Source organism: Sus scrofa, chromosome 6, assembly GCF_000003025.6.
Source record: "Sus scrofa isolate TJ Tabasco breed Duroc chromosome 6, Sscrofa11.1, whole genome shotgun sequence".
NCBI classification, from domain to species: domain Eukaryota; kingdom Metazoa; phylum Chordata; class Mammalia; order Artiodactyla; family Suidae; genus Sus; species Sus scrofa.
This window is the reverse complement of record NC_010448.4, coordinates 63,487,295-63,514,949: the sequence shown is the minus strand read 5'-3', so window position 1 is coordinate 63,514,949 and position 27,655 is coordinate 63,487,295. Positions and strand designations below refer to the sequence as shown.

Sequence of the window (27,655 nt, the reverse complement as noted above, 5' to 3'; positions counted from 1 at the left end):
TGACTGCCCCACTGCTACATGCAGGAAAGGGGTCCCCAGCCCTGGCTCAGGATCCGGATCCTAGACAGCTCGTCTAGGGCCTCGGGGGCGGAGCGCGTTCCGTTGACTCAGCGCGGAAAGTCCTCGTGGGCGGCCCGGGCGTGGGACAAGCGCCCGACTGACGTCCGCGCGGGGGCGACAGGGCTGACGCAGAGCGGCGGGGGATTCCTGCTCCGCGGGGAGAGGTCCGAGAGGGGAATGTGGTGGGCGGACTCGCATCCCCATGGAGTGGAGCGGCTGGGAGACTGGGGCCGGCCTGGGGTGGGGTGGGGGCTCTGTCCGGGCAGCTCTGCGAAAGCTGCCCACTTGGCCCTGGCCCCTCCCCGCAGCAGAGATGCCAGGCTAGCCCGCCACCTCCACCGGGGTCTGAACCCAGCCGCATCAGCTCGCTCTCAGGCTCATGTCCCTCCCCAGGCAGCCTTCTCGGAGCCCCCAGCATCCCGCAATTGATCAATTGATCGCAAGTTGGGAGGGGCGGGGAGGGGCTCCGTTAAGGGCAGGGCGAGGCTGGATGCTCAGGAGCAGCGGACAGGGGTTCTGGGAGGGGCGACCTGAACAAGTCCAAGCTGGGGAGAGGGATAGTGGAGTGAGCAGGGTGTGGGGTCGGCAGTGCCCAGGGCCGCGGGAGGCTGAGGAGACTCTGGGGCGCTGGTGTGTGGGCAGTGCGGGTGGGGGGCGTTGAGAGGCACCCATCCCCCCCTCTCTCAGCTCAGCTTCCTGCAATGGGGGCAGGTCTGTGCCCACCTGGGTCCCCAGGTCTAAGCGAGACCCTCAGGTGAGGCTGCCGGGAACACCCCCGCCCCGGAAAACCACAACTTCTCCCCTGAGGGTTGGAGTCCATGGTGTCAGTTCAGCCTCAGATAAGGGCCCAGAGCCGGCTCTCTGTTCCCAGAAGTGCTTTTCCGGCCACAGCGAGTCCCACCCAGCCCCACCCCCTCACCTTGCTGGGAAAGGCCTCTGACCTCACTTCTTTTACTGAGATCCGGACTCAGCCAGTGCCCCCCCCCCCGCCCCCCGCCCTGCTCCTCGCAAATGGACAGTGGGCAGAGAGCGAGATCCCGTCCTGGACGGAACAGGACCCCAGCCCCTCCCAACCCATCCCAGGGCAGCTCCAGGGGGCTGTCCAGGGGCAGGTTGTCACTGGCTGCCTCCTGGTGCCAGGATGCTAAGCTTGGCCCCTCAGGGCCCTTGACTAGGTCCTGGGGCCATGGCGCCCACTCCTCAATGGTTTCCTGAACCTTCCAGAGCACAGCCACTCCTCCCACAGCTGGGCTGAGCTCTGAGGTCAGCAGAGGACTCAGTCCTGCAGGGCCTGCCCTCCTCTGGCCCCTCAGTGGTTTTCAGGGCCCGGAAACCCTCTTCCCACTGGGAAGGGGCTGCACACTGGGTGAGGGGCAGACGTCTCTCCAGGAAGCTTCGGGGGCTGAGGTGTTTTCCAGAGTGAGTCAGGCCACGGCTGTTCCAGACACCTTTTTTGGAGACTCCTTCCAGGGAAGAGGGGCTGGGGGGGCGGCATCCTCTGAGTCCTCAAGGCTTCACGGGCAATTGGGCTGAAACGGACCTCTGATTGCTAGGAGCTGAGGGAGGCTCCAGCGAGTGCCAGGGTGAGGGCCTCCAGATGGGGGCTGCAGGGATAGTGGCGCTCCCCGGGTGGTTCCTGGGTCAAAGCCAAGGGCAGCTTGATTCCCCAGACCTTCCGTGGGTGGGAGACACGGCAAGATCCCCCCTGCCTCCGCTTCCCCAAGCAGGACCCAGGACTCACCCCTGGAGGAGACGGGGAGAGAGTAGAGGGGAAACAGGGGTGGGAGGGACGGGGAGACGCAGCTTGGGCTGCAGCGCTGAGCAGCCTTGTCCTGGGCGCTAGGAGGGGCACCCCCGCCCTGCTGCTGACTCTGGCTCTCAAGCCACTGCTGGGGCCCGGCTGTCTCTGCTGTGCCCACCACCCATCACATCATTTGAGGACTGGGGCACACCTTGTACCTGCCCAGGTACCCACAGCCCAGACTCGGCCCCCTGCCCGCCCTCCCTGCAGCCCTTGCAGTTCTGGCAAGGAGGCCGAGTGTGGGCTGGGAGGGGCTGGGGAGGATCCAGATGGACAGACAAACAGCAGGGACACCTCACTGACTGACATCCATGCTCTCAGGAGGTGCCAGGGGCCCAAGTCAGCAGTCTGGCCAGGGCTTTGGGGAGCCTGGGGATGGGGGCTCAGTCAGGACTCGCACTTCTTGCCCCACACAGGTGCCCATGGGCCACTGCATCCTCTCCGGGCCCAGGGATGACAGAGGCAGCAGAGCCAGCCTCTCCCTGGGGATTAGGTCACCTCTGCAAATGCGGCCTTGACTGGCTGGCTGGACCAGGGGAACAGTCCCACTCTGGCTGGGAGGAGAGCTGGAACATCCTGGGACCACACAACAGCCACCACGGGGCCCATCAGGAGCCCCAGCCAATGCAGGTAGAGGCCAGGGGAAGGAGAAGCCTGGGAGCTGAGGCAGGAGGAACAGAGGGTGCTTGGCGTTATCAGGAGGTGACCCGAGCTGACGTGGCTCTGTAGCCAGCAGGGAAGGTGGTCCTGACCCCAAAGTCCCAGGTGTGGGTTTTGTGAAGACAGGGGTGCACTTGGCCCTCCCCCCCAGGAGGCCCCCTCTCCCTGGTAGAGGCTGGTCTTCCAGACTTGGGGCACAAAGCTGGCCAGCGGGCTGCAGAGGAGGCACTGCTGAGCTTGACCCCTCATGGAGAGCCCATGAGACAAGCTGGGAGGGGACTCAGGGCTCCCGGGCCCCAGACACACAGTGACAAGTGCACTCCTGGCCTGAGGACTGCACACGCCAGCCACAGCAGCAGGAAGCTGAGGGGAGTGTGGGTGGGAAGGCTGTGAGTGACAGGACAGGTCAGTCCCCTCCCCGGGTCTGTACCCGGGGAGGCCTGGCCCTACTTCTCCGAGCCCCAGTCTCTGGCTCCCGGCTACACCTCCAGGGTGCTGGCCAGAGACCTGGCAGCGCTGCCCTCTAGAGGGACTGTGGCTCTGGCATCTCTGGGGAAGGAGTGGCAGGTGGCCAGCGTGGGAAGACAGGCCCTGTGGTGCTCTAATGCAGGGCAGGGGTCCCAGCAGCCCCTCCCACCAGTGGTGGAGCCTGCTGGGGTGGGGAGCATAGGTGGGCGAGGCAGCAGGAGGGCGTAGGACTTGGCAGCGACCATTTGGTGAGGTGAGGGCAAGGGTGGGTGTGGGGGGCAGGGGTGGAGAGGGAGTGATGGCTCAGGACGCTTGGTGGGAGGGGTTTGACACATCCGCCGGGCCCGTGGGGAACATAGAGACACGCTGGCTCGGCACATCCCCGAGGGCACTGTCCTGCCATGACCACGTGCCTGCCGCCCATGGCCTGGGTCCTCTAGGCCTCCGCAGGGCCCGCCTGCAGCAAAGTCAGGGGCCGTCGCAGGCAGTGAGCTCAGGGCCCTGCGGCTCTGAAGGTCCGGTAAAGAGCTGTGCTGGGTGCCGTGGGCACGTCTCAGGCACGGCCTCTGAGGAACATCTTGGATTTGAGGAAGCCCTGCTGTGGGGATCTAGAGGGGCTCATAGGGAGCCAGACTCTTTCTTGGGGCACACTGAGCCAGGCAGTAGGGGTCAGGTGGGCTGAGGGGCTGCAGGAGGTCCCGGGGTGGGGGGCGATGAGGCGCAGGTGATGGGTGGGGGTCCAGGAGTTGGGGAACTGCCTGCCCCAGGCGGAGGAGCCCATGATGGACAGAGTGAGGCATCTGGGGCTCATCTCCTCTTCCCGCAGGACAGACTCCCTTATCTCTCCACCCCTGTGCTCCCAAGGACTGATCCCAGCAGTGGGGTAGGGCTCGTGGGGCAGAGGGAGGACAGGTGGGGGCCAGGGACGCTGCCAGGGAAGTCTGGAGGCTGAGGGTGCCGAAAGCCGCGGACCCGCTGCAGAGACCGCGTTTGTAACAAAGTAGCTTTTATAGGTCCCCTACTGGGCGCTGGTGGCCCGCCTGCTAGGAGCCGCGGTAGCCCACGTCCTTGCGTTCCTCCTGCGCCGGCCCCGGAGACGGCTCCTGCGTCGGGTCCCCGCCGCCCACCCGCGGCCGCCCGCTGCCCGGGGCCTCGGGGTCCGGGTCCTGGGCGCCGTCGGGGGCCGGGGAGGGCGGCCGGCAGCGCCGCAGCGCGGAGGAGGGCTGCGCGGGCGGGGGTCGCCCGGGTGCGCCCCCGGGGCCCCGGGAAGGCGCGGGCCTGCGCGCGCCCGGCCAGTCGGCGGCGCGGAGCGGGGGTGGCGCGGAGGCCGTGGAGTCGCGGGCGGGCGGGCGGGGGACGCTGCGGGAGCCCCCGGGGCGCGGCCACAGGTCCGCCTCGCCGTTGTGCAGGAGCACGAAGCGCCGCTGGGTCAGCAGCGGCAGCATCTTCTCGCTGCGCAGGCTCTTCCGGAAGGTCTCAAGCGCCAGGTCTGGAGGTGAGCAGGGGGCATCGGGCCGGGGCTGGAAGCCAGGGTCAGGACCCAGCTTCCCCGGCGTCAGGGTTGCCGGCTAGGGTGGAGGTTCTGGGAGCGGAGGAGGTGGTGAGGGGGTGGGCTCCGTGGGCAGGCACAGCCTTGGTGGGGACCGTAGGGGCATGAGCAGTGGGTGGGTTGCCGCGGGGCCCTAGGGATGTTGGCCAGCCAGGTGCGTGTGCGTCTGAACCCGGGGGAGAGGGTAGGCTGGCATATCCAGGACTTGGCCAGCGGGGCCGGGGGGTGGGTGGGTGGGGGGGAGGAGGTGTGGGGGGGGGTGGGAGGGGGGGTGGGGGTGGGGGGAGGTGGGGTGGTTTGAGGGCTCCAGGGGCTGGGCAAGGGCCTCACCCAGGGTCTCCATGACCACGCCAGGAATCACCTCCTTCAAGACTTGGCAGTTGGTGTGCAGGGCAGGGTTGGAGTTCATCTCCAGCAGCCACACCTGGACCCAGCGCTGGTTAGCACCCCTCCCGGCTTATCACTTGGCCAGCGGGAGGCCAAGGCCCTGGTCCCCATTAAGACAAGTGACATGGGCAGGTTGCTTCCCTTTCATGGCCTCGGTCCCCCATTTGCCTAAGGGGCTTAGACTCTGGGGGTCTGAGGGTCAGGCCTTCGGGGCTTCCCAGGTGCAGGAGGAGCAAAACCTTATGCACACCACCCCCAGGGCTAGGGAGGGCACCTGACTGCCCACGCTGGGTGCCCGCCTCGGTGGTCAGGGTGCACGCTGAGGGCCCCTGCTCCTTGTACCTGCCTGCCAGGCCCCACCCCCGAGGGACACCTCAGCAGCACCTTAAAGTTTTCATCGATCAGGAAGTCGCAGCCAATGAGGTCGAAGTAGCCTAGCTTGCACTCGAGCTTGGATTTGACAGCCAGGAAGCAGTGGGCCATGATCTCCTGCATCCGTTTCTGTGGGTGGGGCAGGGAGGGGGCACTGGTGTCACCTGTGGGCCCTGATTATACTCGCCAAGCTTGGAGAGCTGCAGTGACACCCCTCGCCTGCGTTCCCACACCTGCCCACACGTTCACGTTTCAGAGTCTCAGGCTCACAGAGAGCCCTTCACTCTCGTTTTATCCTGCAGCACATGTGTGGATTCCTCTTGTGTGGCAGGTACTGGGGGGGAGAGTGGAGAGGGCTTACGAGGGGTCTCCGCCTTCCAGCAGCTCCCTCACAGGGGAGAGAGACACAAGAGGGACATATGAGCCATCGGACACCTTGTACTGGGCATGACGCCGCACGTGCTGATGGAGAAGATGAAGCAGGAAGGAAGGGTCTTCCCAGGTGTTTGGTCTGAGACTCTGGAAGGATGGAGCCCCTGGCAGCCCAGGAGAAGATGGCCGTGGGGGTCTGAGGTAGCTGTGAGCTTGCAGATGGGGTGTTATAGGCCAGGGTTCAGGTTCAGGGGAGCGATCAGGGCTGGATGTTGGATGTGGACTCTTAAGCACATAGTTGGAATTTAAAGTCAGGAGACATCCATCGCCAGTGGGTGCAGGTGAAAGAGCAGAGCCTCAGGCCAAGCCCTGGGCCTCCAGAGAGCAGTGGTGGGAAGCCGGGGCGGGGGGGGGGTGCGCTAAGAGGGAGGGGGCAAGGTCCTGGAAGCCGCAGGGAGTGGGGGGCTGTGTCTGAGGTTGGCTGACAGGTCAGGGAGAAGAAAGCTGACCGCCCTCTGGGTTTGGTGCCAAGGAGGTCACTGACAAGCCTCGCAAGCATTTCAGGGAAACAGCAGGGAGAAGCCATGTGGAGCAGGTTCAAGAAAGACAGGGAGGGCATCGCACAACTGGCAGAGGAAGGGCACCTGGAGACGAGCCGCTCCATACAACCAACCAAAACCTGGCCCAGCCTCTCAGCATCAACCTTCTCGGAACTCTGATGTTCAGTGGCCCGAAGAGGGTGTCTTCAAGCCAAATCTTGACTCTTGGTAACAGCAGCAAGCTTTGTAGCAGTTTAACTTGCCCTACTTTTGTCCTCACTTCCAAGCCTGCATGCTCAGGGCTGGAGACAGCAGGATGTCCCTGTCTGGCAAGAATCGTGGCCCTTTGTGGTGATGTGTCCTGTGGTTCCTTGGAAGACCTCACTTGAAAAGAACTGAAGGAAAATAGAAGAACCACGTCTTACCAAAGATGGGATATCAGTAAAGAGATAGAAATTATAAAATGAAGCCAAAGAGAGATTCTGGAGTTGAAACATACAATAACTGAAATAAAAAATCGCTAGAGAGGCACAACAGGACATGTGAGTTATTGAAAGATAAGGCAGTTGAGATTATCCAGTCTAAGGAACAGAAAGTAAAAGGAGTGGAGTCCCTGTCATGGCTCAGTAGAAGTGAATCTGACTAGACCCATGAGGACGCAGGTTCGATCTCTGGCCTTGCTCAGTGGGCTAAGGATCCAGTGTTGCTGTGGGCTGTGGTTGTAGGCCGTCAGCTTTAGCTCCAATTGGACCCCTAACCTGGGAACCTCCATATGCCGTGAGTGTGGCCCTAAAAAGATGAAAAGAAAAAGAAAGTAAAAGGAATGGCGGAAAATCAAGCTGCAGAGACTGTGGGCACCGTGGAGCAGACCAGCAGAAGGAGAATCCAGAAAGAAAGGAGGGACAGAGGTGAGAAGAGTTTTTGAGAAGATAACGGCAGATAACTCCCCAAATTTGATGAGAAATAATCTACACATTCAAGAAGGTCAGTGAGCTCCAACTAGGGTAAATGGAAAAGATCCACCACAGCATAACCTTTCAAAAGACAAAGACCAGGAGCCAGTGTCGGAAGCAGCGAACAGAAGCCACTCGTCGTAAAGGACCCTGGGTGAGGTCAACAGCCAGTATCACATCCAAAACCACGGAGTCCAGAAGGCAGTGGGATGACACATTCAAAATGCTGAAAAAAAATTGTCATCTGGATTGCCCGTCCTGGTGCAGTGGAAACGAATCCAACTAGGAACCATGGGGTTGTGGGTTCGACCCCTGGCTTCACTCAGTGGGTTAAGGATCCGGCGTTGCCGACAGCTGTGGTGGAGGTCGAAGATGCGGCTCGGATCCGGTGTTGCTGTGGCTGTGGTGTAGGCCGGCAGCTGCAGCTCCGATTTGACCCCTAGCCTGGGAACCTCCAAGTGCTGCGGGGGTGCAGCCCTAAAAAGACAAAAAAAGAAAAAAAACAAAAACAAAAACTTGGTATTAATCTGAAAGAGATTGTTACAACTTAAGATATTAACGGTAATCCTGAGGGCAGCAACTAAGAAAATAATTTAAAAACATAATTAAAGAGATGACACTAGGAATGGTACATTAGAAAATACCCCATTCCTGGCCCGACTGCCGCCCGAGGAGGGCCCCTCGCCAGATGCCGCGTGGAGGGGAGGCCAGGGGCCCATCGGACCCAGCAGTGGCCCTGAACCGACAGTGCACTCTTGCCCAGGCCCAGGCCCTCGTGGGCCCCCAGGGCACAGGCCACCCCATGACCTCCCAGCCCCCGTGGCCCTGACCCGGGGCGCCCCGGGACCCCAAGGTGGCCTTTCTATCGCAGACACAAAGGACTGCTGGTGAAATAAAGTGTGTGAGGCTTCCGTGCATGACAGGTGTGCGGGTGCGGGGGCCTGCGGGGGCCCCACGCTGAGGGTCTGGGCATAGGTGCTGCAGCCGCTGGGCCGTTGGCACCACCACTGGGCCAGGAGAGACCTGGGGGCCGCAGGTCTGGAGCCCCTCCGGAAGCCTCTCCGGGGGGTGACCTCGTCCCTTGCTGCCCCCACCTATCCGGAGGGGGGAAGAGGAGAGGACTTTAGAAAAGCAGCCCCGGCCCCCAACTCCCAGCCCAGGCCACGGAAGAGCAGCCTCTGCTGGCAGCGGCCCCAGAGACAGCCCGGACCACCCTTCCCCCGCCCCAGGCGGCACCAGGACCCTGGAGGGCGCTGGGGGTGGAGACCCCACAGGTGAGGCCCCTCTCCTCCCTTCCTCCGGGTCCCCGCAGGTGCCGGGCCAGGCCATCAGACCGTGCCCCCACCCACGCTGGGCGGAAGGCCGGCAGCCCTCAGGCCCGCCCTGCCTTACTCGCTGGGGCTCAAGATGGCTGTCGAAGCCTGGCTCCCAACCCAAACTTCCGGATGCTGGTGCCACCGCCGGCCTCGTGACCACCCCCCCCCAGCCCCTCCCTCCCCCTGAGAATTCCAAGCAGGTCCTGGGTCCCAACCCAGCTTTACAAAAAAGGACTGGCTGGTGCCTCGGACCCAGGGCTCTGAGGCCAGAGTTGGGGCAGAAGGACCCCTCTGTCCTCCGTCCTCCCTGCCCACTTCGGGCCCCAGCTCTCTTCTGAGTGCCCTCTGAGAGCCAGGGCAGCTCAGAAAATATCTATTTAACACAAAAGGAGGCAGTGATGGAGGAACTGAGAAACAGCCAAGACGTGACTGTAGGAAAGAAAGGGCAAAAGTAGCAGATGTAAATCTGAACCTGGCAGTCATCGTGGTAAATGTAAAGGACCTAGTTTCCCGACTAAAAGGTGGAGATGGGGGCAGAATGCACCCCATTCACCATCTGTGGGACTCGCGTTAGATCCCAAGACACAGATAGGTTGAAAATAAAAGGATAGAAAAAACACATCTCATGCAAACAGTAACCAAAAGCAGATGAAGGTACGGGAAAATAATGCTATGTCGGAGTTCCGGTCGTGGCGCAGTGGTTAACGAATCCGACTAAGAACCATGAGGTTGCGGGTTCGATCCCTGCCCTTGCTCAGTGGGTTAACGATCCACTGTTGCTGTGAACTGTGGTGTAGGTTGCAGATGCGGCTCGGATCCCGCATTGCTGTGGCTCTGGCGTAGGCCGGTGGATACAGCTCTGATTCGACTCCTAGCCTGGGAACCTCCGTATGGCGCGAGAGCGGCCCAAGAAAATGGCAAAAAGACAAAAAAAAAAAAAAAAAAAAAAATAATGCCATAGACCAGGTTCGCTTTATACGTGGAGACACATTTCTAGTCAATGAAGAACTTGCAGACCCGGCCCAGCAGCATACTCACAGAACACCATACTATGTCCAAAGTATGTTTCGCCCAGAAACATAAGACTGACTCCACACATACCATCACGGTAACACGGCACGTTAAGAGGAGGAAGCTACTGCACCCGCGACCGCGTGATGCTGGCTTAGGACAGACCCTCACACCGGTAAAGACGGAGCATCTGGAAGCAAACACATACCCCCTGGTCAGCTGCTTTCCAACAGAGTACCAAGGCCGGTCTCTCTGACGAATGGTCCTGGGACCGTCGGATAGCCACAGGCAAAGGGCTGAAGCTGGACCCCCTGGTCACACCATATACAACAGTTAACTCAAAAAGAGCTAAAACTATAAAACTTTTAGAAGAAAACATAGATACAAATCTTTCCAACCTTGCAATTCCCGCTGTGTCGCAATGGGATTGGCGGCACCTTGGAAGCCCAGGGACACAGATTTGCTCTCCGGCCCAGCACAGTGGGTTAAGGATCTGGTATTGCTGCAGCTGTGGCTTAGGTTGCAGCTGTGGCTTGGATCTGATCCCCGGCCTGGAAGCTCTGTATGCCGAGAGGCGGCCAATAACAACAACAAAGAAGCAACCAAAAACTTTACAGCCCTGGCTTTGGCAATGGATTCCCTTTTTTTTGTGTGTGTGTGTCTTTTTCAGGGACACACCCTCGGCATATGGAGGTTCCCAGGATAGGGCTGATCCGAAGCGCGTCTGCGACCTACACACAGCTCACAGCAATGCCGGATTCTTAACCCACGGAGCAAGGTCAGGGATCGAACCCACAGCGTCATGGTTCCTAGTCGGATTTGTTTCCACTGCACCACGGTGGGAACTCTGGCAATGGATTCTTAAATATGCCATCAAAACATGAATAAAAAAGAAAAATAGATAAGGTAGACTTTATAAACACCTACAACTTTAGTGCACAGAAGGACATTATCAAGAAAGTGAAAGGAGTTCCCTTGTGCTGTGGTGGGTTAAGTGTCCAGCATTGTCACTGCAGTGGCCCGGGTCCCTTCTGTGGAGCAGGTTTGTTCCCTGGCCCAGGAACTTCTGCATGTGCCACAGATGCAGCCAGAAGAAGGAGGAGGAGGAGAAAGTGAGAGCTCACAGAGGGGGGCAGATATTTGCAAATCGCTTCCCTAATAAGGGTCTAGAATTCAGAATATGTCAAGAGCTCTACAGCCTTACAGGAAAGAGCAGACCAGGGTCTCCACGGAGACGCTTCTAGAGCAGCAAAATGGCCAGTAAATACTTGAAAAGATACTCTGAGTTGTGAGCGTTAGGAAACTGCAGATCAGCCCACAATGAGATACCACCTTACGCTCACGGGATGACTAATAAACGAACGAGATAGCAAATGTCAGCAAGGACACAGAGAGACGGGAGCGCTCGTACACTGCGATGCGATGGGATGGGAAGCACTGCAGCCACCGTGAGAAGCGGTCTGGCGGGTCCTCAGAGGGGTCACACAAGAGCCACCACATGACTGTGCAGCTCCCTTCCCCGATGAGGACCCGAGAGACGTGCCCGTGCATGTTCCTGCAAGACTCTGTCCGGGGTATTCACAGCAGCATAGTTCACAACAGACGAAAGTAAAAGCAGGAGTTCCCGCCACGGCGCAGCGGGCGGCGTGTCCGACTGCAGAGGCTCCGGTCGCTGTGGAGCCACAGGTTTGATCCCAGGCCCTGCGAAGCGGGTTAAAGGATCTGGCATTGTGGCAGCTGTGGCGCACGTCAGAGCTGTGGCTCAGATTCAGTCCCTGGCTGGGGAGCCTCCACATGCCATAGGTGTGGAAATAAAAAGAAAAAAAATTTTAATTGAAAAAAGTAAAAGCAACCGCATTGTCTATCAACTGATGAATGTTTATCTGAACCGTGCGTGATCCATTTACACTATGAAATATTACTCCGTTATAAAAGGAATGACGCAAATAGAGCTTGAAACCATTATGTTCAGAGAAAGAAGCCAGGAGAGCCTGCAGATCGTGTGGCCTCTTTCAGATGAAAAGTCTGTGGGGACGGGAAGTAGACGAGTGGCTGCCGGGCTCTGGGGGACGCGGCCGTGGGGAGTGGTCCATGGGTCCAGGGTTTCTATCTGGGGCCATGAACATATTCCAGAATAACAGAGTGGCGGGGATCGTGCAACTCTGCCTAAACCAGACTCCATGGGAATGTACTCTCTAACAGGGCGACTTTTTTTTTTTTTTTGCTTTTTAGGGCGGCACCTGCGGCACGTGGAGGTTCCCAGGCTAGGAGGTGAATTGGCACCAAAGCCGCTGGCCTGCGCCACAGCCACAGCCACAGCAGATCCGAGCCGCATCTGTGACCTACCTCAGGTCACAGCCACGCCGGATCCTTCACCCCCTGAGCGGGGCCAGGGATCCAACCCGCAACCTCACGGTTCCTCGTCGGATTCGTTTCCGCTGCGCCACGGGAACTCCGACAGGGCGACGTGTGTGTTGTGTGAATGATCTCATTTGAGACAGAGGGAGCAGTGAGTCACCGCAGGCGCCTCCAAGCCGCCAGCTTCCACAGTGCACGTGGCTCCCCCTGCAGAATGTGCCGGGGACTAGCCCCCCCCCAACCCGCCGCGCGCTCAGGGGTCCTGCCCTGGGGGCGGGCAGGGGTGCACGCACCGTGAAGGTGGTGAAGACCCAGTCTCGGGGGAGGCCCCTGGTCTTGCAGAACTTGTCGTTGATGTAGCGGTTGAGGTGCTCCATGCTCCACACTGTGTCTTCCTTGAACAGCACGTAGAGGGGGCTCTTCTTCTGCATGAACTGGGGGGCAGTGCAGCACTTGGAGGCCCTGCCCCCACGGTGGGCGCCTGCAGAGACCCTCACCCTGACCCAGAGACCCAGGGGTCCTTGGCGATTCTGCTCCCCAGGACACCCTGTAGCGGCCCTGCTTTGCCGAGACCCTCCCACAGCACCTGCCTCGGAGAAGTCGCTGCAGACCCCCGCACCCGGAAGGGCCACCACCCGCTCTTCCTAATGAGACCCTCCCACAGAGACCCCTGCCCGCAGGTTCCCTCCACTGAGGTCCTTGCAGAGAACCCTGGCCCTCGGCTCCTACCCCTGCCCGTGCCTGGTCCACACCCGGAGGGAGCTGAGCTGGGGGCCAGGGGGCAGGGCGTTCAGCTTTTACCAGGTGCCCAGCTGTGGCCAAAGGTGAGAGGCAGTGCTGACTGCAGGCAGGGCGGCCCAGGCCGGGAGCTGGATTCTTGAGCAGTGATTTTGTCCCAGGCTGCAGAGAAAGCCCTCGTCTGTGGGGTGCACTTGCCTGGTTGGTTAAATGGCCACCGAGGTCACTGGAATGGGCATCGTAGAGGCTGAGGGTGAGTCGGGCGTAGCCGTGGCCGAAGAAGACCATGCAGGGCACGGCGCAGGCGATCAGCAGGTAGGAACGCACGTCGAACTTCTTCCCGTCCAGCAGCAGCGGGTTCTGGATGTACCTGGGGGGCGTGGTCAGCCTGGCCCAGGCTCCCTTGCCACCCCCCCCTCCCCGACCAGTCCTCAGCATGCCCGCCACGTGCCTCAGGTGTGACCTGTGGGTCCCCTGCCCTAGCTGAGGCCCCCCACTCTTGCTAAGGGGATATTATAGGTCAGGGAGTTGGGGGGGGGCCTGGCCCCTGGAGCTCAACCCACTGTGTGGGTCCGGGGTGCCCCAGGGACAGCTCTCCCCAGGAGCCCGGGAGGCAGAAGCAGACTCGGGGCCCCTGAGGGCAGAGGAGGAGGTGGGAGAGCTGCTGGGAGGAGAACGGAGGGGTGACCTTGGGTCTTCAAGGGCAAGTGGCTTTGGAGAGGCAGGGAGGGGAGCTCCCAGTGAGAGGGCTGTAGGTCTGAAGACCCAGAGGCTGGGAGCAGCTGCTGGGGTGGCAGACGTTGCTGCAGGAGTGAGATCACAGCGGCAGACAGGCAAGCCCAAGGGGACCCTTCTGAGGCTAGACTGTGCCCCTTGGACAGAGATGGAGGGAGCAACGGAGGGGGTCTGCTCTGGCTGCAGCCCTGATGGCTGCGGCCAGCCGGGTGGGGTGTGGGGCAGAGGCCGGAGGACAGAGGGTGCAGGACCCAGACTGGGGCACAAACTGCCCAGGCCCTCCCTGCCTCACACCAGTCTGGGAGTCGGAGCGGGGGGCATCTCATCTGAGACCCCGACCAGGTGTGACATCCCCACCTCCTCTGGCTGGGCAGGGGCCTGGCTGGGGTACTGTAGCCTTCCACCACCAAGGACTCCTCTGTGGGCCCTGTGACCCCTACCGACTCTCACGGGCGGCGGGCCCAAGGTCGCCCCCCCCCGCCGCCCGACACCCCTTTGGGACCCACGAGCAGCACCTCTGCACAATCCGCGCCTGAGGTGCCCGGAAGGGCATCTTGCGATAGACGGGGTCGTCCTCGAGGCGCTGGGTCTTGGCCTGGAGGGCAGCAGCTTCCTCCTGGCTCCTGAGCAGAAAGATGCCTTTGCCCTGGTTGGAGGCAGTGGGCTTGCAGATCCATATCTGGGTTTCTGCGGAGAGAGCCGCCTGAGACTGGGGCCGGCCCTGCCCTGTCCCCCTCATCCCTGCCTAGCCCATCCTGGGCCCCAGCCTTGTCCCTGGCAGCCCTGACTCTGCCCAGCCCTGGCCACACCCACACTCCTTCCAGCCGTGATGGCCCCAGGCTTGGCACCCCGAGGCTTTGGCCTCAGCTAAAGGTGAGCCATGACCCTCCCCTGCATTGCCTGGTGCCAGCGCTGAGCTCACCCACCCTGGCTGCACCTTCCTCTCCCTGCCCACGCCCCCACCTGGACCTTGCAAGGCCCTGAACTCAGCTCTAATCTTGCTCCCACTTTGGTCCAGCCCCACACCGGTCTCTCCCAGAGCGGGCCTGGCGTCCAGGGGCCTCTCACCATCAAAGAGGGTGAAGAAAGCCTCTCTCTCTTCCCTGATATCCAGCCGGTAGGTCTCCGGGAAAAATTCTTCCATTTTTAGCACCCTGGGGAGGCACGACGGTGGGGAGGACGCGGGGAGGGTGGTCCCCTCCGGTCAGCTTACTGACCTTCCCAGGAACCTGAGCCCAGGAACCTGGCCGGAGGAGGCTGTTGGGGGAGCTGGGCTCGGCTCCAGGCACCTGCAGCCGTTGGTTCCTCTGACACCTCCCCCTCGCCCCCAACCCTTTCCTTGCAGAACTTTGCACCTTCTGTTCCCTGGCCACATGCACTCTTTTACAGCTCATGCATGCCTGCTTTCTCTGCAGGCCTCTCCGTCCACCTCCCTGCTCTCACCCCTGTTGCTCTCAGGCCTTTGTGCGTGGTCCGTTCAGATCTGGGCCTCCGGGCCAGGACAGCGTCCAGCAGGCAGCGAGCAAGTGGCAGGCACAGGTCCCTTGGCCTGGGATGCCCTTTAACCCCTTTCACTGACCGCTAGGTCACCCTTCATTTTAGGGCGGAATGGCTGAGCCAACCTACCTCTGTGGCCCAAGGTTTCCTGGGCTGGTCCACACAGGCTTTTCGAGGGCCAGTGTCATGTCCTTTCTGGATCTGTACCCAGGAGGACCCAGGACCTAGCCTGAGCGGCTGCTCTTGTGTGGAGAATGGGTGGGGGAGTGGGTGGGGGCTGGCAGTAGCTTGGTGGTTTGCGGATGGGTGGGGGCTGGATGGATTTTGGACGGAAGTAGGGGGATGGGTAAGTGGTCTGGGAGGGAGATGGGTGCCTGGAGGAGGGGGGGGACTGGAGCTGCTGGCAGAAATGGGTGGAGGTGGACAGCTGGGCAGGGGGATGTAAAGATGGCATCAGATGGCCGGGGCGGTGGTGGGGGCGGGGGGGCGCTGTCCCCGGGGTGGGGGTGGATGAGGGAGGCAGAGGGTGGGTGGCTGTTTGGATGGGTGGGCAGACTTGTGAATGGCCAGGCAGTGAGTGGATGGGGGTGGGTGGGAGACAGATCTCGAGCATGCCCCGGGGGTCAGGCTGCGTGGGGCGGGGAAGGATCTGGGGAACGGTTGGGGGGGGCAGTGGAGACGATGCAGGATGCCAGTGGGGGGCTCTGGGGCGGGCCTGTAAGGACTGCTGGGAGCTGTGGGTGTGGGTGGATGGGCTGGCAGCAGGTGTTGGGGGCGCGGGTCCACGGCTGGGCCATTGGGAAGACAGACCGCGGGCAGACCGGCTGGGTGGAGGGCGGTCAGGACTAGCGATGGGCTGAGCCTCCGGTGGGTGGGGGGATGTGTGTGTAGCTGGAGGGGGGCCCCCGGGGGCCAGGGCGGGCTCACCTGTCCTGAGGGCAGGGGGCCGGCTTGCTGGTCTTGCTCACGACCCGCGCACGCTCCCTCAGGGCGCTGAGCAGCCCGATCTTGGTGGTGAGCAGCTTGTTGTTGGGGAGCTGGAACAGCAGCTGCTCACCTGGGGTTACAAAGCCTGGGCAGCGGCTGCATGTGGCACGGAGGTCCGCACCCCCACCCCCAGCCCCTGCCCGTGCCCCCACCTTCCCGGAAGCTGCAGTACGTGTCCCTGCTCTTGACCTCGCACCACTTCAGCTGGTAGTCCTCCCGCCGGGCGTCCTGGATGCGCTGCCAGCCCTTGCTCTTGCAGTAGGAGCTGATTCTGCAGGGGGAGGGGCGTGCATGGCAGCGCATGGCAGGCTGGCCTTGGGGGCTGCGGGGCTGGGCCCGGCCTGAGGCCCCACTCACATTGAAGCCCCGTTGGTGCCTCCAATGTAGAAGAAGGGGCCCTGTCCGCTGCTGGACGGCTGCTTCTCCCCCGCCAGAGGGTGCTTCTCCAGGAGGGTGGCCTGGGGCGTGGCAGCGTCGTCCTCGTCCAGGTCGTCTGCGGGCAGGTGGGTGGTCGGAGGCTCTGGCCCAGCTGGTGGCTTTTCTGCCCCTGCCTGGGCCCTGCTGAGCCCACCTGCCTCTCTGCCCCGTTGGCTCAGCTGGTGTAGGAGCCCCTCTTCTCGGCGGCTCCCCATTGATCTCTCACGGGCCCAGCCTGTGAACAAAGGGGGCGTCAGAGGGGGTGGCAGGGGAAGTGGCCCTTCAGAATCTGACTGAGCCCTGGGCAGGTCCCCCCGACCCTGCTGTCTCAGCCGATCTCAGCCGTCTCAGACCCAACCAGGGCCTCCTAGGAGAGAGGCAGCAGTGGCCGTCATCTAGGGCCAGCCCCGGAAGGGGCAGGATCCCTCCTTACCAGCAGGGCAGGGGCTCGGTATGGGGCAGAGGCCGGGGTGTGAGGCTGGAGCTGGGGGCAGACACGATGCCAGGACATGTTCAGGAGGGTGGGCAGGGGTCACAATGTCCATCGTGACGTCACGGGTGACCCACGTCGGTCAGGGATACCCTTTGTGTGCCTGGTCAGACCTGGTCTCTGCTGTGCTCTGCCCAGTTGGCTGGTCCAGATCCCACACCCATGCGGGCGTCCTGCTGGCCCCTCTCCCAGGGCGTGGCACTGTGGGTGGTCCCCGTGAGAAGGCCTTTCCTGGGAATAGGGTGCCTGTCCCCAAGGAGGCCCTGGCTGCATTCACCTGGCATCTGGGCGTGGCTCCGCCGGACCCCTGCCATCCTTGACCGCTTGCCTCTCTTCTTGCCAACCTGGGTCCGAGGGGGCAGTGCCCGGCGGTGGATAAAATGGGTGTGGCCACAGGCTGCAGGGATTGGGGCACCGGGGCAAGGACACCCCTGGGAAGATGTGGCCCCCACCCCTCTGTGGGACCTTCGGGTGGCTCGTGGCCCTGGCCCTGGCCCTTGAGCTGGGCACACGGTCAGGCTCACCCCGCCCGGGGCGGGGTGCCGCCCAGCACCCTGCATTAGGGCTTCCTCTTGTGGATGGCTCTGGCCTCCGTGGTGACCGTGGGGCCTGGTGGCCCTTGGGGACAGGGCCGTCTCTGCATCCTGGCTGTTGGGGATGAGGCCCCTGCAGGGACGGTCGGGTGGGCGCCAGTGTCTCCGTGCTCGGCCTCGGTGCAGGCTGTAAGGAGGGCTGTGGTCAGGCCTGCAGGCAGTGATGCCCTGGTCCTCAGCAGGCACCCCCAGAGTCAGGGCGAGGCAGTGTCCTCGCTGCTGCCCCCGGCCCTGCCTGAGGAAGATGCCTCATTCGGGCCGCCTCTCCTGGGTGCCTAACTCAGGAACATTTTAAGGAACTGTAGCCCTTCCTTGTCTTCCCCTTTTGGGGCCGCTTGGGAGGCTAGAGCTTTTAGAATGGTTGAAGAAATACGAGCGGTGGAAAGCCAGCACCCTAGGGGGTTGGCCGCCAGAGAGGCTCCTGCACTTGCAAACCAGGTGCCAGCAGGCTGATCTCCAAAGACACTCGCTTTGCAAACAAACCAGCTGGTCACCCCAGAGGTGCTGCCCAAGACTTTCATCTCCACTTAGGACAGAAGAGGCTAAACCAGGAACAGCTGTCTCTATGGCTGCGGGGGCTGAGCAGGCGCTGGGAGGGTCTCACACCCCTGCCGAGTGTGGCCGAGCTGTGCGGATGACCCGGAGCCCCCTCCCCAGCCCCACCCCCCAGAACAGGAGGGCTTCTCTGTGGGGGCTGGACTGGGCCAGCTTGGCTGGGGGGCAGGTCTGAGCCTGCAGGGAGGGTGCGTGTGTGCGCGTGCGCCCCTGCGCGTGACTCCGCACGCTGCCTGGGAGACCCACCCGCTGCCGGCACATGGGACCCCCACGTGAATGCCGGTCAGCGCCATCCCCCAGCACTCTTTACGTGAGTGGCCACTGCATCCACAGGCATCTGAGGGAGGCCCCCAGGTGTGAACCAGAGGTGGACACACACACACAGACACAGCCGCACACAGCCAGGCTCAGAGGAAGAGAGGGGACGAGGCTCGGGAAACAGCCCTGGGGACATGCCAGGCGGGACCAGCTTCCACCGCCAGGGGGCGGGACGGTTAGAACCAAGGGACAGAGACTGGGGCAGAGCTCTGGAAACTCAGGATACGGGAGAAGTGTCAGAAGTTCATGGCAAGGGAATGGGCTGGAAAGGAGAATTCCAGAAGGAAGTGGGTGACTGTTGAGTCTGGGGACCCAGCCGGAGACATCTCAGCGCAGGAGGCAAGGCTCCCGCCGCCAGCCAGCCGGGTGTGACCAGCCAGCGGGGTGTGATGCCTCCAGACCTCCCTCAGGGGATTCCTGAGGCAGGCTCTCTCCAGAGGGGTGGGCCCAGGGAAGGGAGCTGGGACTGTGGCATGGGTCAGCTCTGTGCTCATGTCCCCACTGCGGGGTTGGCTGGGGGGGTCACAGCATTCTGGTGAGGTTGCTGTGAAGACAGTTCCTGCATGGGACGTGTGCAGACGCCTGCCTGGTCACGCCTATTCAAGGAGGGCCCAGGTGGTAATGAGGATGAGAGGGCCAGCCAGTGCCAAGCAAGGCGGCCAGCCTGGAGGCAGCGTTCTTTGTGTTGTGCTGTGAATGTGGGTGGTGTGGGTGCCCCCCACACTGATGGGTAACTTCTGTGGTGTCAGCCAGATGCTGCAGTGGGCACGCCCCAGAAACGGGAGCCTGGAGATGGGCACGGGGCGTTGGCTTTCAACACAAGCCTTATGAGCCTGTGCCTCTATTTGACGTGTCTTAACTCCAGTTGTTTGATTGCTTTCAAAGAGTATTAAACAGGTCGTGAATTGCCATTTCTTGTTATTCAAATCAGCAACGATTAAGAAAAGGAAAAGACCCGGGGACACACACGGGCGGGGGCACCGGGCCGGGGCTGCAGGGTGTGGCCGGCGGGGCCACAGCACGGGGAGCAGGGCAGGCGGGCGCAGGGCTCAGAGCGACGTTCTGAGAGGCTCTGCTGAGCAGTGGCATTTCTCAGACTCTCGGAGGGACCAGTTCTAAATATGGTAACAAATCTTCACGCGGAATGACGTTCACAGGGTGTTATGTATGGTGGCAAAATGTGGGCATGTCCCCAGACGTGCTGCAGAAGAGCGGGGGGGGGGGGGTTCAGTGGAAACAACTTTCTAATGAATTTGTAAGTAAACTTTTTACCTGGTCAGGTAAAAAGACCGGCAGGAAAGGGCGCCCCTGTGTGATGAGCAGAAGACGCTCGCGAACCTGCAGGAACCATCCAAGGGGTGGAGGTGACGTCCGAGTCCCGCCAGGAGCCTTCTCTGAAACACGCGTTTGGCCACACGGGCCGCTAGGAGGTGCTGACCTTGCTGGATGGTCTGGTGTCTCCCAGCCTGGGGCGAGCTGCCTGGGGGCACGTGGCTCCCCGTGGACTTTAGGAGGCCGTTCTTCTGGGAGTTGGCTCTGGGAAACAGACCTGGTCCTGAGCAAAGGAGCTGGGCCTGAGGGGCTGCCATCCCCGGGAAGCATGACCTTCTCAGCCCAGCCTGGGGGTCTCTGTCCCTCACGCCACGGCCCTGGGGGTGCGGGCCCTCCACAGGGGGGCCTCTGCCCAGTCAGGTGGCCCCTCCCCTCCCCTCCCCTCCCCTCCCACGCCTCCTTTATGCTCCTGGGCAGAGTCCTGAGAGGACCCGCAGGGCTCCTGGGGGCCTGGGGAACCCGGTGGGGGGCACTGGATGGCAGGCCCCAGCCTTCGTGCTGGGTCTGGACCCCTGCCGGTGGCCCACCTGTCTCACTTACCTGCCCGACCAGGTGGTGTGAGCCCTCTGCCCGGGAAACAACAGTGGTGACCAGGCAACCGTCTCCCAGCAACCACAGCCCCAGGAGAGCAGGTGGATTGGGAGGGGCAGGAGGCTAGCGCCGCAGGGGCGGGCGGGGGTGGAGTGGGGAGCGACTGAGGCTGGAGAAGGGGTCCGCCTGGGCCCTCCATCCTCCCAGAGCATTCCTGAGCCTTCTCAAAACCCCCAGAGCCGGGCCCAGACCCCGACTTGACCCCATAACATTTCCTGCTCACTGGGCTTTTCCTGCTCTGTTTCTCCCCTCGTCACAGCCCCAGTGTGTGGAGTTGGCATGTCACGGTCCAGGAGGCGGGGACTTGGTGAAACCGCGCCCCCCAAGGGGTGGAGGGGGCTCCCCTCCAGGGCCCTGCCCAGCGCCCCCTCCACCCTCCAAGCCTTGCAGTCACCAGAGTCTCTTCTCAGGGTGCTTCTTGTGGGGTGGACGCGGTCCCCGTGTGTGTCCTCGTCCTGAGCCCCGAACCTGCGGCCGCAGCCTCACTGGGAAGAAGGGCCTTGCCGATGGGCTTTGGCTGATGCGCCCTCCATCCAGTGACCAGTGTCCTCACGAGAGGGAGGCGGACAGAGAGGGGACAGGCTGACCGAAGATGGGGGGCGGGGGGAGTAGGCTGGAGGGAGGCGGCCACACCCGGGAGGCCCTGAGCCCTGGCTTCAGAAGAGGCGGGCAGGACCCTCCCTGGAGCCTGGGGTGGGAGTGCGGCGCTGATGCCTGGCTCCTGGCCGGGGACTCTGAGGGAACACACGGCGTTTGTGTAACTCTCTGTGGCCACCCCAGGACGTGAATCCACCCCTTTACCGCTCCGAACTTTGAGGGTCCCGTGCAGCAACCCCCACTAGGGGGAGGCCATCCTGACCCTGGTCAGAGCCTGACGCAGCCCCGGCCACCTGCCTGCCTGTGTGGTCATGCCAGTCTGTGGCTGAGACGCTTTGCCCTGGGGGTAGGGGCTGCTCCTCTAGCCAAGTCCTTGATGAGGGCTGTCCTGATCTTAGGAGCTGACCTGGCGGGGGGCAGTGGGGCCCTGGTCACCCGCAGGCCACTTGCTCTCCCTCAGCCTGAGCCCGAACCCTGCACTGTCCCCCTTGGGAGCCCACGCCCCCTCCCACATCACTTTTCGAGACCCAGGCCCCTCGGAGGCTCCCAGCTGGGCTGGCCCACCCCCTGCTCCTCTGTGACTACCCCCCACCGCTGGGAGGGGTGCTGCCCAAGTGGCAATATCATGACATCTAGGCTCAAACTCAAAAACTGCCTCATAACCCAAAAAACTGGTGTGGGTGCCAGCCCAGTGGCCTTTCCCACGATGGCCTGGGGCTGGGTGCTCAGTTGCCTCCACAGCCTGGAGCAAGGCAGCCAATCATTAACCCGCCAGAGCTGCAGGGCGCACGCGTCTCCCCAGGGCAGCTGGGTGGCCAGGCTGTCTCTGGGCTTAGATGTACTTGGCTCGGGTACACTGGGCAGCTGCTCTGCTCTGGGTAAAAGCGCAGGGATCCTCCTGCGCTGGTGGTTGGGGTCTCCCAGCAGGTCAGGCCCACCTCCCCCCCTGGAGAGTTGGCACCTTTGCTGGGGCTGTACCAGGAAGCCCTCCTCAATGGCACCTGGGCCGCCTCTGGCCTCTAGGTCCTTCTGCTTGGCTTCCGGCTAGTCCCTGCTGGGCTGCCTGCTCAGAGAGGCCTTCCTGGGTCACCCTCACCCTACCCCATGCCCTGCTCCTTTCCTAGTACTCCGGCCTCTGGGTCGCCAGCAACCCCTGCCCTGATGTGTCCAGCCCCCAAGCCTCCTCATCATCTGGTTCCCTCAGGGCCTTCCCATCTCCAGGGTCTGGAGCTGCCCTGGCTCTCAGAGGGCACTCAGAAGAGAGCTGGGGCCCGAAGTGGGCAGGGAGGACGGAGGACAGAGGGGTCCTTCTGCCCCAACTCTGGCCTCAGAGCCCTGGGTCCGAGGCACCAGCCAGTCCTTTTTTGTAAAGCTGGGTTGGGACCCAGGACCTGCTTGGAATTCTCAGGGGGAGGGAGGGGCTGGGGGGGGGTGGTCACGAGGCCGGCGGTGGCACCAGCATCCGGAAGTTTGGGTTGGGAGCCAGGCTTCGACAGCCATCTTGAGCCCCAGCGAGTAAGGCAGGGCGGGCCTGAGGGCTGCCGGCCTTCCGCCCAGCGTGGGTGGGGGCACGGTCTGATGGCCTGGCCCGGCACCTGCGGGGACCCGGAGGAAGGGAGGAGAGGGGCCTCACCTGTGGGGTCTCCACCCCCAGCGCCCTCCAGGGTCCTGGTGCCGCCTGGGGCGGGGGAAGGGTGGTCCGGGCTGTCTCTGGGGCCGCTGCCAGCAGAGGCTGCTCTTCCGTGGCCTGGGCTGGGAGTTGGGGGCCGGGGCTGCTTTTCTAAAGTCCTCTCCTCTTCCCCCCTCCGGATAGGTGGGGGCAGCAAGGGACGAGGTCACCCCCCGGAGAGGCTTCCGGAGGGGCTCCAGACCTGCGGCCCCCAGGTCTCTCCTGGCCCAGTGGTGGTGCCAACGGCCCAGCGGCTGCAGCACCTATGCCCAGACCCTCAGCGTGGGGCCCCCGCAGGCCCCCGCACCCGCACACCTGTCATGCACGGAAGCCTCACACACTTTATTTCACCAGCAGTCCTTTGTGTCTGCGATAGAAAGGCCACCTTGGGGTCCCGGGGCGCCCCGGGTCAGGGCCACGGGGGCTGGGAGGTCATGGGGTGGCCTGTGCCCTGGGGGCCCACGAGGGCCTGGGCCTGGGCAAGAGTGCACTGTCGGTTCAGGGCCACTGCTGGGTCCGACGGGCCCCTGGCCTCCCCTCCACGCGGCGTCTGGCGAGGGGCCCTCCTCGGGCGGCAGTCGAGCCGGGAATGGACGGCATTACCAGACAGTATTAGACAGAAGAACCAGATCTAACCGTGCCTGGTAAGACACCCATCGGCGGCAGTCTCATCTGTTGGCCCTTCCGGAGGGCCTGGCCTCCCCCACTGCCTGTCCCTCGGCAGGAGCCCCAAGGAAGCAGGAGGGCTCAGCAGGTGGCGAGACCCCAGACCCTCCTGTCTGTGGAGAGGTCCCAGAGGCCCCAGTGGCTTGGCCTAGGGCTGTGCCGAGGAGCGCTCTCCCGAGACCCCATTGGGTGGCGGCCCTGGAGGCACACGCATTTGTGGGCGCAGCTGGGGAGCAGGCTGGCTCCTCTGCTCCTGATCCTGGGCCAAGGTGGCTGCAGCGCCCTCTCAGCTTCCTGGAAGGCCTTCGTTGGTTAATGAGCCACAGCCAGGGTGAGCAGAACCCCCCGCTGAGAAGACCTGCTGGGGCCCAGGGCACAAGTGCCACCCCTGCGCCTGTGTTGGCTGAACCTGGCTGCTGTCACATCAGAAAGATAAAACAAAGGGCCATCCTGGCCTCACCGATTTGGGACAGGGGCTGTGTTCTCCATCTCACCTGTGACACTGTGGGGACTGGGGCAGGGAGAGCAGCACAGAACGTCCACCACACTGGCCAGTGGGCGGGAGCCAGGCACCTGGACACACTCTTGTCCTTCCTGTGTCCCCAGTGGGCTGAGCGAGTGCGACCCCCTTTGTGGAGTAAGAGAAGCCAGCGCCTTGTCAGCTGGGGACTCTCAGCAGAGGGTCAGCCGCCAATGGTGCTGTGGCAGGGGTGCCCGGGACAGCGTGGCGGATGTCTGACCCCAAGTGGTGGACTGGAGGGGCCAGGAAGCAGAGGCGAGGGCTGCCGGCTGCCAGCTCCATGCCAGCTGGACAGTGCATTTCCGTGTGGCTGCTGACTGTGCCCGACAGCCGTTCTGTTGAGTGAAAGGGCTAACCCAACCCTTGCGCGGAGGGAGCGGCTAAGTCCCCGCCAGGCCAGCCTTCAGGCCAGCCTTCAGGTCACTTGGGGAGGCACGGAGGGCCCCGATGTGGCAGACCCGGCCCTGTGCCCGGAGCTGAGATATGCCATCTGCTCATCCCCTAGCCGGCCCTGAGTCCAGGAGCTCAGGACGCACGTCCTCGGGCCACTTCCTGGCGGGCGATGGGTCACCTTTGAACATCGTTACCAGACAGTGTTAGAGTCGAGCCGAGAAATCCAGCACTGTCCGGTAAGATGCCCACAGAGGCCCAGGTGCGCCTCGGCCCGGGGACGCGGACAGACCTGGGTGCTTGCCCTCAGCAGGCCGGCCCAGGCTGCTCCCTGCTTTCCCAGAGCCAGAAAACCCGGGGCCACAGACCTCGGACCAAGGCCGGAGGTGTTGCTGGTCTGCCAGGTGGCCCACCCACCCAGGCCCGGGCTGGGCCTTCACCCTCCAAAGCCTTGGCTGCGGCTCCGCTCAGCCCACACCTGCCAGGTGTGGTGGCAGCACCTGCTTGGGCGCCATGGGCAGGGCCCGGATACCTGAGCATCCTAATCCCGGCCCCCGGGGGTGGGGTGCTCTGTGCAGCTGCAGGAAGCCTTTGATGCTAGGGGCCGAGAAGGGGGCTCAGCTGCGTCCGGGCCTGGGGGGAGGGGCCTGGCCAAGGTCAGCTTTCTGCCTAAGCCCCAGGCCGTGGGCGGACGGGCTGCCTGGGAGTGTTGGGGTCCTGTGGCCTGGGTGGGGTCTGCATGGGGAGAGGGCGGGGCTGGGGGCCGGTTCGGGGAGGGCGGCCCCGTCGCTGCGAGCAGGGCCCCGCCGTCATCATTACCAGGCAGTATTAGAGACCAGACACCATCCAATGCTGCCCAGTAAGATGGCGGAGACTGCCCCCAACTGGGTCCGGGGCCGCCCGGCTGGGGCCCAGAGGAGCCTCGAGGGGGGCGTCCCGCAGCCTAAGGTAGAACCATGTCTTCCTAGGGCACTGAGGTGGGGAGAGACCGGGAGGGGCAGGGGCTCAGGCCAGGGGAGGTGGGGTGGCGGCCCCCGGAGGCCCCAGGAGGCCCCTGGAGGCCAGGTCCACAGGAGTACCTTCCTGCGCAGCCAGCCCAGCTGGCCCCGTGGGGCTCTCAGCTCCGGGTATGGGGTGGGCACCTGAGAGGGGCAGGGGGACCTGCCCACAGGAGGCCGGGGCCCTGTGGGGCGGGGCAGAGTGGAACCCTCCCTCTGGGACATCCCTGAGGTCCTGGGTGAGCCCGAGTATGTCTGAGGCCGATGGGGTTGCTGTGGCTAGACAATGGGCACAGCGCCAACGCAGTCTCCCGTGCCCCCACCCCCCTTCGTCAAGGACGTGGATGAGTGTCGGGACAGGAGGGAGGATGGTTCCTAAGATGGGTCAGCGTCCGGCCCTTCTCAGCCCCCGCCCCACCATGCCGAGCAGGGCAGTCTTGCCTCTCGCTGAACTGCCTGGTCACCAGGGCCCCATTGCTCTGGGGCCCTGGGGTTCTGGCCACTGCTGGCTGTGAGGTCCAAGGGTGAGGTGGTGCTGGGCCTGCAGGAGGGGTGCAAGAGGGGCGCCTGGTGGTCACTGTGGCTTGTACGCCCACCAGTCTGGAGGCTGACCCCGGAGCAGGTGGGATGGCAGCCCTCAAACACAGAACATAGGGCGACAAGCCCCAGGTACCTGCAGGTGGGATGGCAGCCCTCAAACACAGAACATAGGGCGACAAGCCCCAGGTACCTTCAGGTAATCTTGGAGGCACCCCTGGGATGGGTGCTCAGTGAGAGGTCAAGGAATTGGGCGGCCCTGCCCAGGGTCCACGCCTGGGCCCTGTGTGGAGCTGAGACACCACAAGCGCCCTGCCAGGGTGGTTGGGGGGGCACTGAGGAGGAGGCCCATTCCGACTCCTGTCCCTTCTCTGTCCCCATGCAGGTGGCACACAAGCCTGGGGAGGCGGCCAGAGTAGCTTCTCAACGTTTTCCAGCACCTTCTACCCACAGAAGCTGTAGGGAGAGGGCGTGGGCTTCATGCTGGTCCCCCCAGGTCTCTCAGGCTGACCACGGCAAAGACTGGCCACCAGGCCCCCAGCCCCAGCCGGGTCCACCTGCTTCTCCGGCTTCATGCCCGGGAACAGTGGACATGGGCCTGACACTGGGGACTGGGCCCCCGTGACGCCTGTAGGCGCCTGTGTCCAGTCTCAGAGGGCAGTGCCCACAGCCAGGATCCTGGCCGTTGCCCCTCCGGCCCCTTCTGGTTCAACTCGCCTATCAGTGTCCATCCCTTGGGCCTGTAAAGTCAATTCACGTTTTTCTGAGCTAAGTGAAACCATCTAGATTTCATGTTCAGAGCTGAGTTCCACTTCTGCTGCACTCCCGGTGGCCAGGCCACAGGGCAAGGCAGTGCGGTGGGCGGATGCGGGCGGGTGCCCTCACCTCTCCCCTGTGGCCGGCTCCCCGAGCACAGGCCGCCTCCCCCTGCATGGCCTCCAGAGCAGGAGCCTACTGCCCCAGTGCCTTAGCTCTGCTTGGGGGACGATGAGGGTCCAGGAGACCCCACAGACCCAGGCCCGCCTAGCTGCCAGCCAGATGGATGGGCCAGTCCTGCTGTCCCCCGCCCTCGGCTCATCAGCCATTACGTTCTCACCTAGGAGGCAGAGACCTGGGGCAGGCGGGCAGCAGAAAGTCCCTCTTAAGCTCCAGGACAAAATCCCACGCTCCTCCTGGACTCGGAGCCTGTAACCTCACAAGGAAAAGCCAGCGCTGGCCTGGGCCTCAGTGTGGCTTTCATGCGGGTCAAGGGTCTGGCCTGCCGTGTGCCTGGCTGGGGGCCGGCAGGCGAGTCTTACGGGCTGAAATGAAAAGTGGCAACGAGTGCTCCCTGTTTCCGGGTGCAGCCAGGGCAGCTTCCTGGGCCAGGGGTTGGCAGGAGTGAGCTGGCGTGTGGTCCCGGGATGCGGGGTCTGGTCACCCATCTCTGTGACCACCAGGCTCCGCTTAGGCCATCGTGGTATCAGAGCATCTCCTCTCCTGTTTGCTGAGCAAACAGCCCACCCGGAGGGTGCCCAGCTTGCCCAGCCTGGCGGGTCCCACCTGCACAGGACAGGGCGGGGTGGGAATACGATTCCAGCGTGGAAAACCAGCAGGCTGGTTAACCTGCCCAACGGGCCTTAATCAACGGTGAGGCAGCACAGAGAACAAAGCCCAGAAATCCGACCCCTGTGCGTGGCTGGATCAGCCAGCCGGGCAGGGAGCCGCTGGGGTGGGGGCGGCCAGGAGCTGGCCTGTCTGCACACAGGGCACAGCCGGAGCTGCGCGTCGTGGGGGCCAGGCCGCCATTTCCCCGCTTGGCCCTTCGGGGCGCGCCCACCCCACCCTGCAGGGCGGACCGGTCTCCTCAGAGGCCGGAGGCTCCCACAGGCCATTGTAGCTTTTCCTCGATGCACCAAACCAATGTTGCAAATAAGGCATTTGCAAGTTACTGACATGTCTGAAAAGGCGCAGCGGACTCGGTCCATGTTTTATAGTGTTTTGCATTTTCGTAAATGGAAAACGTACTTTGCCTAATTCACCACGCTGCCGAGGGCACTAGCTTTTCGGCATTTCGTCTGAGTTACTAGAAAAAAGTAAACCAAAAGCGAACTGACCTATTTTTCCAGATGCTCAGCCTCAAAAGTCCTAAAACGCTCCTGATGGACTAATGAAAACACCCTATTCTTCCGCCTGAGAA

At 62.9% G+C, this 27,655-nt stretch overlaps 1 protein-coding gene and 1 non-coding gene across 3 annotated transcripts; both read right to left on the bottom strand.

Annotated features, from left to right (window-relative positions):
- On the bottom strand, positions 1,066-20,191 carry TTLL10 (tubulin tyrosine ligase like 10). 2 transcript variants are annotated; one of them, XM_021097425.1, is made up of 15 exons: positions 20,049-20,069; positions 19,615-19,712; positions 19,449-19,514; positions 16,988-17,430; positions 16,161-16,455; positions 15,956-16,074; positions 15,744-15,873; positions 14,946-15,017; positions 14,388-14,473; positions 13,835-14,006; positions 12,783-12,954; positions 12,140-12,280; positions 5,310-5,426; positions 4,869-4,962; positions 1,066-4,478 (listed from the first exon to the last, which is right to left on the bottom strand). In XM_021097425.1, the coding sequence occupies exons 4-15, from the start codon at positions 17,268-17,270 to the stop codon at positions 4,033-4,035; spliced, it is 2,127 nt and encodes a 708-aa protein (XP_020953084.1). In that variant the 5' UTR covers positions 17,271-17,430; positions 19,449-19,514; positions 19,615-19,712; positions 20,049-20,069; the 3' UTR covers positions 1,066-4,032. The 2 variants fall into 2 exon arrangements, with proteins under 2 accessions (XP_020953084.1, XP_020953083.1); XM_021097424.1 differs by having other exon boundaries at positions 19,615-20,191.
- On the bottom strand, positions 22,949-23,029 carry MIR429 (microRNA 429). Its single transcript, NR_038606.1, has one exon. It is a non-coding gene; the product is annotated as a microRNA 429 (primary transcript).

What these genes read in the sequence shown, in the direction of transcription:
- TTLL10 (XM_021097424.1), bottom strand. Translation starts at nt 19,778, where the DNA reads ATGCTTCCCGGGGATGGCAGCCCCTCAGGCCCAGCTCCTTTGCTCAGG. An exon ending in CGGTCTTTTTACCTGACCAG is followed by an intron (nt 17,431 to 19,448) that starts GTAAAAAGTTTA and finishes CCCTCCTTACAG; the next exon opens with CCTGCACCGAGGCCGAGCAC. An exon ending in CGTGGTCATGGAGACCCTGG is followed by an intron (nt 4,479 to 4,868) that starts GTGAGGCCCTTG and finishes GCTCACCTCCAG; the next exon opens with ACCTGGCGCTTGAGACCTTC.